Source organism: Dipodomys ordii, unplaced genomic scaffold, assembly GCF_000151885.1.
Source record: "Dipodomys ordii isolate 6190 unplaced genomic scaffold, Dord_2.0 Scaffold131, whole genome shotgun sequence".
Classification (NCBI taxonomy): domain Eukaryota; kingdom Metazoa; phylum Chordata; class Mammalia; order Rodentia; family Heteromyidae; genus Dipodomys; species Dipodomys ordii.
This window is the reverse complement of record NW_012267347.1, coordinates 4,716,888-4,728,022: the sequence shown is the minus strand read 5'-3', so window position 1 is coordinate 4,728,022 and position 11,135 is coordinate 4,716,888. Positions and strand designations below refer to the sequence as shown.

Below are 11,135 nucleotides of genomic sequence, written 5' to 3'. Positions count from 1 at the left end.
TGAACTCTGGGCCTGGGCGCTGTCCCTCAGCTCTTCAGCTCAAGGCTAGCACTCTACCACTTGAGCCACAGTCCCACTTTCAGCTTTTTTCTTTTTGCTTATGTAGTGCTGAGGAATCGAACCCAGGGCCTCATGCATGCAAGGCAAGCGCTCTACCACTGAGCCACCTTCCCAGCCCTAGTGTGAAAATCTTATTGTTGCTCACCAAGTAATGGCTCTACAAGAGAAGGAACTGTCTTGTCCACTGCTGTAACACAGTGCCTAGAATACTGACAAGTTTGGCATCAAGCAAGCTTTGAATTAGCCCTTGTAGAAAAAGAAGGTACACAGGCCACTTCCTATTCTCTGGGACCCCTGTGGGATGGAATCCAACCTGGGACATGATCCTATGTAGTGCCTAATACCGAACACCTTCTCTTCCCCTCCCTTCCTACTTTTGACCCCTTTTAAACAGAAGGAGGGAAAGACACATACTCTCCCAAGGAATATGTCAAGTGGCTTATATGCACTCTCATTTACTCATCACAAAAATCCCACAAAATTGATTCTAATTATTCCCACATAACCAATAAGGATTCTAGCTTACCAAGATTCACTGAATTGAAGGAAAAAAAAAAAAAGATTCAGTACTTGCTCAAATTGCAGACTAGAAAGTGATGGAGAGCTGGTAGCTCAAACCTGTAACTCTAGCTACTCAGAAGACTGGGATTTGAGGATCTCAGTGCTCAGGTCCTGAGTTCAAGCCCTAGGACTGGCGCACACACGCGCGCACACACACATACACACACACTCACAGATGTAATTCAGTGGCAAAGCACTTGCCTAAAAAGTCCAATGTCCTGGGTTCCATTCACAGTACAAAAACAAAAACAGTTAAAAACACAAAGTGACTGAGATAGACCTCAAACCCAGGTCCTGAACCCTGCTGCCTCTGCGCTCTCTGTCTGCCAGCTCCATCCTTTAGACCTGGGGGAGAGCTCCTTCAGGAAGCCCTGCTCCCCAAACTTGTTCACAGTCCTTATTTGAGGACCTGAGAATCTCACTGTGGTTTCCAGGAAACCTAATGGGAGGAGAGCTGCCAGAGGGAGAAGTTCTGACTCACCATGCGGAACTGGGCCTGGGCCTGTTGCAGAAGACTCTCTTGTTCAGACTGGGCAATGCTGACAAAGATGCCAACCTCTGGGTTGAACTGCAGGATACTGCCTTGTAGGCGGGCAACGAAGTGACCAAAGCTGCGGATGCAGCAGATTCGTACCACGGCCTGTGAAAAGGTACAGGAGCCCAGTCAGTATGAGAGCAGTACCCTTTTGGCCCTGCCCCACCCCGACTCCTGAACATTACCTTCTTGCCTCCCCTTCTTTCTTACCTCCCTGCTGGCCTAGCCAGTTGGCAGCAAGGGCTCTTTGGAAATGCCTGAGGTCTATAGAGTAGGAAAGAGCACCGAAATGTACACCCTCTGCCAAGGAGTAAGCCAGCAGGTCAAGGAGACTGCTAGAGGATCACATTGAACAAAGAGCAAAGGGCAATGGGCCAGAAGTAAGGAGACCTGAGTTTCAAAACTATCTTTCTGTTCCTCACACATAAAATGAGGGGAACTATACTATATAAAAATTTCTCAACTAGGGCTGGGAAGGTGGCTCAGTGTTAGAGCGCTTGCCTTGCATGCATGAGGCCCTGGGTTCGATTCCTCAGCACCATATAAGCAAAGAGAAAAAAGCCGGAAGTGGCGCTGTGACTCAAGTGGTAGAGTGCTAGCCTTGAGCTGAAGAGCTCAGGGACAGCACCCAGGCCCAGAGTTCAGGCTCCACGACCGGACCCAAAAAAAAACTAAAAATTTCTCAACTATTGTTTAGAAAGAAAAAAAAATCCTCTTCTTTCTCATAAAACTCTAACTGGGAGCCAATGAAGGCTGAGATCTAGGGATAGTGATACCAAGTCAGCCTGGGCAGTGAAGTCCATGAGGCTCTTATCTGTAATAAACTACCAAAATAGCTGGAAGGGCTGGGAATATGGTTTCGTGGTAGAGTGCTTGCCTAGCATGCATGAGGCCCTGGGTTTGATTCCTCAGTACCACATAAACAAAAAAAGCCAGAAGTGGCACTGTGGCTCAGTGGTAGAGTACTAGCCTTGAGCAAAAGAAGTTCACAGAGAGTGCCCAAGCCCTCAGTTCAAGCCCTAGGACTGGGAAAACAAAAACAAAACAAAAAACAGCTGGAAGTAGATCTGTGGCTCAAGTGGTAGAGTACTAGCCTTAAGCACAAAAGCTCAGGGGCAGTGCCCAAGCCCTGAATTCAAGTCCCAGGACCAGAAAAGATAAAAATCTTACCTAGAACTTTAAAATACAAAACAGAGGAAGTGGCGCTGTGGCTCAAGTGGTAGAGCACTAGCCTTGAGCTGAAGAGCTGAGGGACAGTGCCCAGGCCCAGAGTTCTCAAGACCCACGATAAATAAATAAATAAATAAACTAAGCTGCTCTAGCTAAAAAAGAGGCAGAATAAATAAACTAAGCTGCTCTAGCTAAAAAAGAGGCAGCCAGAGGACCAAAGAGAATGGGTGGTCTTTCTGCTTAGCTTCCCTCTGCTGCCCCCAGATGGCCTATGTGATGACAAATATAAGAGTGAAAGCTGCCGGACTAAGTGGCCAGCACATCCCTTCTAGCTCTAACTTTCTATTGTTGTTCCATGTTCAGTTTAGAAGGTTGACCTAGAAAGCTGATATAAATTTCTAAGCCTAATAATTCACTTTTTCTGTCCTCTGGAGAAACAAAATGGTTCTATAATAGGAGAAACTACCCACAAACCATCTTTGAAGGACACCTGGTAAGACAAGGAAAGAAAAGAGCCACAGCTGGCAGCCCTGAGGATTCTCCCTGTCTTCATGGGAGGGGGGTTCTTGTCCAGAGCTCTGTTCTGTTGCTGTATGTGTCTAACACAGAACTTGTAGCATAAAAAGAAATCTTCACCTCCTCTAAGGTGCTGAGCAGGGGTCGATCCGTGTCAAAGTTAAAGCGTCTGTGAGCAGCCCGGAGAGGAGGCAGGTTGCGAAGTGCCATGTCCTCTGGGAGCAGGAGGCTAGCAGGAAGTTCAGGCAGTTCACAACTTTCAAGAAGATCTTGGGCCTCCCGACACAAGACCAGGCCTGAGCAGAGAGAGGACATATCAGATCTGTCCGGGAGAACTCCCAGTAAAGAGGACATAAGCTTTCTCACTGGGAATTACCAGACTGATCAAACAGGACACAGCCTCAGTATGGGTGAGGGAAAAATGGACTGAGGGAAGGGGAGACAGATACAAGGCCAGTCATGTAGAGCTCTTTATAAGCTGGAAGGTCAGAGGAACAAAACAGAAGGATGGAAGAATGACAGCTCAAACTAAATGGAAATGAGAGAAGGGGCTCTAAGAACCGAACATCTCTTGCTGAGTCTCAGATGTTAAGAGGAGGTGAATTTTCCATTTGGAAGACAGCAGGAGGGGATGAGCTCTGGAGGTCAATGTCAACTCTGTGCTTATAAGCAGAAAAGTAACAGCAGTGACAGATCTGGCTCCTAGGCTCCTCTCACTCAGCTCTTGCCCACCATACTCCTTCCCCAGGGAGCATACAACCCCGCAGACTGGGTGCTTGCCTACAATAAGGCAGTGTTGGGGTGGAAACTGGAGAAGCCGAGACCATACAATGAGTTCTGTGTGCTAAGGAGTTGGATCACAAGTCCCATTAACCTCCTTATCCCAAGGCTGGGTTACAGGCGTGGTGGAGCCAATGAGGGAGAGGGGAAGGAAAAGGCAGGGCCAGGGCCCCACTCACCAGACTCCTGAAGTTCACCAGCAGCTGGCAATAGATTCAACAAGACAGACAGGCGATTCCACAAACTTTGAGAGCTCTGGGAAGAGAGGGAAGAATAGGCCTTCAGCCAGGGACAGTAATGGAAACAGCAATGAGCAAGACAAGCAGTTGGAGGACCTGGGACTGTGTTTAGAGGTCTGTAGGGACTTGATAAGAAAATAACAAAAGAGGTGCTGGAAATGTGGCTTAGTGGTAGAGTGCTTGCCTAGCATGCATGAAGTCCCGGGTTCGATTCCTCAGTACCACATAAACAGAAAAGTCTGGAAGTGGTGCTGTGGCTCAAGTGGTAGAGTGCTAGCCTTGAGCAAAAGAAGCTCAAGGACAGTGCCTAAGCCCTGAGTTCAAGCCCCAGAATTGGCAAAAAAAAACAAGACAGAGAGAGATGAAGGAGCTTATGAAATATTTGAAAACTGAGGGCTAGATCTATGAGGATGAAAAAAGGGGACCATGGAGCCTTGCTGAAGCTTTTCACCAGTTGACCACTTCACAAAGAGAAGACAGGGATATTCCAGGAAGAGCTTACAAGACCTGGATAGTAGGGAGAACTGAGGTGTCTTCGTTTTGTCTAGTAGAAGCTTTACTTTCAGCTCTGTATGTGCCATCCTGGGACAGCTCTCCAGATGTAACCCACACCTCCTCTAATGACTAATGACTGAGTAACCAGCAGTCTTCAGACACAGTAACACACCCAAGGATGTGTCTGGCCCTGACCCAAACTCTCATCTGGTGAAAGGAGTGACCCATATGGAAAAAAGTCTCTCACAGCAGGACAAGTGAGAGGAAAGCAGCAGTCTCTCAATATAAGCTTCTGGGAATGAGGGGCTCAAGTCTGAGTCTGAATCTGAGGAGGAAAAACAGGTGGTGGCCAGGACCCCAGCCATCATGGTGAAAAGCCTAACACCAATGGCTCCTGTTATATGAATCTCCCTGGACTGCTGCTCCTGCCTAGAACCTCAAACTTTGCCCCAAGTCTCCATCTCTTCTCTTGTTCTCCTCTACTTGGTGTCTCTCCCTGTCTGGATCCTTTAGTATTTACTGAATTTGGCCCTTGAACATAACCTTGTCATCATTATCATCATGGCCAGACATTGAGAATTTAAAGTAGAATAAGCAGCTCTCTTATGTTCTGGCCATGGGCTCTTAGGTCAAGGAATGCCTACACCTTCCCTGTAAAATGTATCAGAGCACAGCCCAGGTAAATGCTTGACACCATCTGATGGGCTACCAAGTCCCCTCCCAGCTTATCTCCTCCTCTAACACCCTGGGACCTAAAAAAGGCAGAAGGTAAGAGTAAATACCTGTGCACACACGACAATGAGGTCAGGGTTAGTCCTCAGCCAGTCCAGGAAGACTTTCACAGCAGGAAGCAGACCCTCAGCCATCAGGACCTGCAGTTTCTCCTGGAGACTGCGTTCATTGCGACATGAGCGTCCACTGGACTCACTCCCTTCTGACTCAGAGCCCTCCTCAGAGGCTGGGGTGGAGATAGGAGAGAGAACTAGGGTAAAAAAAAAAATAGTGCTTGGCAACAGGTCTGAGCATTGCAGCATACTCCCACTCCACTCATTCTTCTGAGAATTCTGATATGAGAGGTGAGAAATACATTTTCAGATCCCTAGCAATTAACTGTTCCACACCTATTAATTTGTTCCCTTTAAAGAAAGGGCCTGGTGCCCTTTAGTGATTATCTCAGGCTCAAGCTAATTAGTGAGATTGGTCTACAGCTATTCAATTGATCAATATTTGTTTGTTTTTGCCAATCCTGAGACTTGAACTTAGGGCCTAGGCACTGTCCCTGTGTCTCTCTGTGCAAGACTAGTAGCTGGGTGCCGGTGGCTCATGCCTGTAATCCTAGTTACTCTGGAGGCTGAGATCTGAGGATCACAGTTCAAAGCCAGCCCGGGCAAGAAAGTCTGTGAGACTCTGATCTCCAATAAGAACCACTAGAAAACCAGAAGTGACGCTGTGGCTCAAGCAGTAGAGCGCTCACCTTGAGCTGAAGAGCTGAGGGATGGCGCCCAAGCCCAGAGTTCAAGCCCCACGACCCACCAAAAAAAAAGACTAGCACTCTACAACTTGAGCCACATTGCCACTTTGACCAGTGTTTATGAAGTACCTATTCTGTGCTAGAAGGCATGGTGATCAAAAGCAAGAAGGCTAGGGTCAAAACAATTTACCTTAACTTCTAGTCCTTCTACTTTGTTAGTCAGAACACTGGGCAGGTCATCTCACCTTTCTCAAAAACAACTTCAGCATTTCTTTCACCTTTACAAAATTCTTAAGTTTCACTCCTTGTTCTAGGCAATCTGTTAGGTACTGCAGACACAGTAATAAATAAGATTCTGAGCCAGGTGCTGGTGGCTCATGCCTGTAATCCTAGCTACTGAGGAGGCTGAGATCTGAAGATCAAGGTTGGAAGCCAGCCCAGGCAGAAAAGTCCATGAGACCCTTATCTCCAATATACTACTCAGAAAAAGTTGGAAGTGGTGCTGTGGGTCAAGTTGTAGAATGTTAGCCTTGAGCACAGAGAGGCTCAGAAACAGAGCCCAGGCCCTGAGTTCAAGCCCCAGGACCAGCAAAAAAATAAAAAAATACACACACACACACACACACATTTTTTTTTTGAGGGGGAGGGGTTGGTCGTGTGTCTTGAATTCTGGGCCTGGGCACAGTTCCTGAGCTCTTTAGCTCAACTTAAGCACAGCGCCACTTCTGGTTTTCTGGTGGTTAATTGGAGATAAAGAGTCTCATGGACTTTCCTACCAGAGCTGGCTTTGAACCATGATCCTCAGATCTCAGCTTCCTGAGCAGCTAGGATTATGGGCATGAGCCACCAGCACCTGGCTAAAATAAAAAATTTTCAGGTAAAAGGATTGAGGATTTGTTGCCTGGGTGGCTTCAAATCTCATGTCTCAGATTTTGATTTTTTTTTTTTTTTTGGTCAGTTGTGGGGCTTGAACTAGGGGCCTGGACACTGTCCTTGAGCTCTTCAGCTCAAGGCAAGCGCTCTACCACTTGAGACACAGTACCACTTCCAGTTTTCTGGTGGTTTAATTGGAGATAAGAGTTTCATGGAGCTGGGTGCTGGCGGCTCATGCCTATAATCCAAGCTACTCAGGAGGCTGAGATCTGAGGATCACGGTTCAAAACCAGCCAGCCCAGACAGGAAACTCTGTGAGACTCTTATCTCCAAATAACCATCAGAAAACTGGAAGTGGCACTGTGGCTCAAGTGGTAGAGCGTTTGCCTTGAGCTGAAGAGAGCAGGGGCAGCACCCAAGCCCAGAGTTCAAGGCCCACGATCGACAAAAAACTTAATTTAAAAAAATAAAGTTGAAAATAAATCAAGGCATAGAGGGGCTGGGAAGGTGGCTCAGTGGTAGAGCGCTTGCCTTGCATGCATGAGGCCCTGGGTTCGATTCATCAGCACCACATAAGCAAAAAGAAAAAAGCCAGAAGTGGCACTGTGGCTCAAATGGTAGAGTGCTAGCCTTGAGCTGAAGAGCTGAGGGATAGCGCCCAGGCCCAGAGTTCAAGCCCCACAACCAGACCCCCAAAAAAACAAAAAAAAAAACAAGGCATAGAAGCATTCAGCCTAGTGTCTGGCACAAAGTAGGCTCAATAAATGCTTGCTGTTGCTGCTTCTACAAAGAAGATTCTCAGGAAAGCAGTCTCACTGATCTATCATCCAGAGAGGGGCAGGTATCTAGCTTCCAAAAGCCTTGGAGGGTCCAGATAGCATGGAGGAAAGGTTCAATTCTGAGGGGAAGATTCCCAAACCCAGAGGGAAACGTGGACTGGGAGAAGAATAAGAAAGGAAATGCACTGAATGCTGGAAATGAGGAAGTAGACACTGAAGGGGGAAAAAAAACAAAAACCTCTCAGGCTACACTACAGGCAGAGGACCAAAGATAAAGCCTTAAGAATAGAAATGAGAGGTTACTCCCACAGAGACGTGGCTTCTCCCAAGTAAGGCCTATAGAATGGAAGGTATGGGACAGAGCAAGAGGGTACAGAGAAACCCAGGTACCTGGTTCTGAGGGTTTGTCCACATCTCCATTGACACAGGGTCTACAGCCAGACAAGTTGTGAGGTTCGGAAGCAGTGGGCTGGAGGAGCAGGTTGCTAAAGGTAGGAGCCAGTCGGAAGCAGCGCTTGGTCTGGAACATCTGAGTGGACATGGCTTGCAAATTGCTGGCAATGCTAGCTTCACTGGGACCCAGAGGTCCATTGAGGGAATCAGAAGCCTCCGATCTGGACCGAGGGGGCTCGATGGCTGGGGACTGTGTCCCGTCCTCATCTTCCATATCTTCCAGGTCTGATCGAGACTCCTGGCTGTTCATTTCTGAGTCTGTCTCTGCATCAAAAGCTGTGCCCCTCCCTTCCAGACTCTTGTCAGAGCCACTATCTGAGCCCTCACTGGCCCTGGCTGAGTCATGGCTTGAGTCCGATTCAAAGCCTTCACTCAGGTCACTGTCATCACCAGCTTTGGGTGCGTGGTGACGGCGGCGACGGAGGCAGGAGAGTCGAGAAAACTTACGGCTCTTTCGGCCCTCACCCACTTGGGCTGTGGGAGGAGGCTCTGGATCCAGTTCCTCCTCTTTGTCCCCTGGTTCCTTGGAGTCTGGTTCATCTGTGGATGGGAAGTGGTCAGGTAGAGTCAAGGAAAAAATTGGGGCCTGAAAATTCTTGTTACACTGTCTCACCACCAAAACTGAATTCCCTTCCTTATTCCTCATGCCCCAGGCCAACTTTTTCAGTCAAGACTTTTCCTGCTGTCTTACCTGTGCCATCATTCTGGAATGCTGGGACAGGGTTCTCTCCTTCTTCTAGCTCAGCTTGCAGCCGTATGTTGACATGATTGACAAGATGGGAGAAAAGGGCCAAGGTGAAAGCAATGGCTGCACTGTACTGCTTGGATCCTGAAGCCAGGAAAGCAAACATTAGGGGGTCCAGGGCTTTGATGAGGGCCATCTATCCCACATCTCTGAATTAAACAATTCATCCTGTGTACCCTTCACGAAAGAATACCTCTTGTTCTGGCTCTCCTTACCTGGCTGTGATGCTTTTCCTGATAAACCAAGAGTCTTCATATTCAGCCCTGCCACTCCCTCCCTTCCATATTGCTCTACATAGACCTTTGCCAAAAAGGCTTCTAGAGACATCAATGCCCTGGACAGCAAGATCTGAATTCTGTGTAGGTCATAAACAAAGTATGCTGATGTGAATCTTGGCCAAGTGTGTGAAAATCTATGACAGAGTAGGGAAGTATGGAAGGAAATACATGGCTCCCTTTGTTCATTCACAGGAGGTCTTATAGAGTGGATCTCTTGACACTTACTTTCCAAAGACAGGTGGTGATACAAGCAGTGAAAGAATTGCTTGTGAAGAGAAATTCATGAATAAACAGCTGTGGGAAAGTGCAGTGAGGACCCCAGTGAGGAAGAAAGGGACATAGGGAAAGTTACCTGTTCTCTTTAAGCTGTGTACACCCATAAGGCAAATGATGACCATCTGAAAGATGAGCAGGTCAGGAAGGAAAGCATATCCACTCTCATATTCCTCTTCATCCTCACTGGCCAGGCTAAGGTTGGGTGAAGAGGGCAGGTAGAAGAGACAGAGATTGAAGTCTTCCAGGACAGACTGGCAAAGTGAGGTCAGCTCTGAGTCTATGGAGCTATGGAAGAAAAAAAATAACAGCAAAGATCAGTGGCAGAGTTGAAAGAGATAAAGAGTAGGCAATACAACATTCAGAGAAAAGGCTGGGATCCAGCTGAGTGGGAATGTACTTTCCTGGCAGGCACAAAGTCCCAAATACCCTATGGGGGCATGGGCATGGGGGAGACTAAGGGATTAAGCAGAGTAGACTTCAGAGTGGGGTGGGGACAGTGCTAATACTGATTTCAAAAGAAGACAATGAAGATGCAGCTCAGTGGAAAAATATCGTCTAACATGTGCAAGGCTCTGCAAGCATTTCAGAAAAAAAAAAAAAAACCAGCCGGGTGCTGGTGGCTCACACCTGTAATCCTAGCTACTCAGGAGGCTGAGATCTGAGGATTGCGGTTCAAAGCCAGCCCGGGCAGGAGAGACTGTGAGACTCCTATCTCCAATAAACCACCAGAAAACCGGAAGTGGCACTGTAGCTCAAGTGGTAGAGCGCTCGCCTTGAGCTGAAGAGCTGAGGGACAGGGCCCAGGCCCAGAGTTCAAGCCCCACGACCGACAAAAAAAAAAAAAACGTAAAGCACAAACACTAACATGGGAAGGGTGTGGGAGAGTTTCCTATTCAGTTACTCCTTCAACACCTATTAGCACTCACTATGTCAGAGTATGAACCACTAGGGGGTTAGGGCAAAACAGCAAGGAATGCCAACATAAAACTAACTGTTCTCTAAGAGTTAGAGAACTTCTACTGGAGGTCAGAATTCAAAAGCCCATGAAAAGCAACAATCATGGCTAGGGCTCACTGGACAAAGTTCCTACTCTTGCTCTTTAGTTTTATGCTGATACTGGAGCTTCAACTGAGGGCTTTGAGTGCTTGCCTTGTTATACCTCCACTTACCTACTTTTGGGCTGCAAGAGGCTCTGCAGGTACATAAAGTTCACCAGCAACCTTTTAATGTCTTTACATCTGAAATGAGAGGAGTCCAAAGTACACAATGAATGGCTCCACAGTCCCTGTGGTCCTACTACAGTAGTTACAGAAAGCCCCTCCTCACCACAGGCTCCCTTACCGCTTTTTGCTGGGAGACAGTTTCCGAGTCTCACACTTCTTCAGCTGGTGGTACATTTTGGCTGCCTTATCAAAGAGCCGCTTGAGGTTCCCATAAGCTCCCTCAAAGGACACTTCTGACTGGATGCTAAAGGAGATACAGGGGTTAGCTATTAAGTCTAGGCAAGTGGAAGGGCACTAGCCTTGAGCTGAAGAGCTGAGGGACAGTGCTCAGGCCCAGAGTTCAGGCCCCATGACTGACAGGAAAAAAAAATGTGGAAAAAGAAAAGAATACAGAAAAATACATTGGGGCTGGAATGTAGCTTAGTGGCAGAACATATACTTAAGACCCTGGGCTCAATTCCCAGAAAAAATAAACAAGGGTGACACTGATCAACGTGCACTATACTCATAAATGGATATTTTGAATTGAAAACTCTTGTATACTAATTTTTTTTTTCTTTTGGTGCTGATCCTGGAGGTTGATAATTCAAAGCCTGAACCCTGGCCTTGAGCTTTTATGCTGAAAGCTAGCACTCTACCACTTTAGCCACAGCTCTACTTCTGGCTTTTTTTTTTTTTTTT

The 11,135-nt window shown here is 47.3% G+C and overlaps 1 protein-coding gene across 3 annotated transcripts in view; it reads right to left on the bottom strand.

The window, feature by feature from the left end:
• Positions 1 to 11,135, bottom strand: part of Smg5 (SMG5 nonsense mediated mRNA decay factor) — a 35,152-nt gene that overhangs the window by 8,802 nt on the left and 15,215 nt on the right. For 2 of the 3 annotated variants that reach the window (XM_013030651.1, XM_013030654.1), the window contains exons 8-16: positions 10,573 to 10,698; positions 10,401 to 10,469; positions 9,308 to 9,516; positions 8,624 to 8,761; positions 7,870 to 8,472; positions 5,139 to 5,338; positions 3,802 to 3,877; positions 2,963 to 3,138; positions 1,103 to 1,261 (exon numbers count right to left, since the gene is read on the bottom strand). In XM_013030651.1, coding sequence (XP_012886105.1) covers positions 1,103 to 1,261; positions 2,963 to 3,138; positions 3,802 to 3,877; positions 5,139 to 5,338; positions 7,870 to 8,472; positions 8,624 to 8,761; positions 9,308 to 9,516; positions 10,401 to 10,469; positions 10,573 to 10,698 — 1,756 coding nt within the window. The remainder of the gene's footprint in view (positions 1 to 1,102; positions 1,262 to 2,962; positions 3,139 to 3,801; positions 3,878 to 5,138; positions 5,339 to 7,869; positions 8,473 to 8,623; positions 8,762 to 9,307; positions 9,517 to 10,400; positions 10,470 to 10,572; positions 10,699 to 11,135) is intronic. The other variant, XM_013030652.1, reaches the window with a different exon arrangement.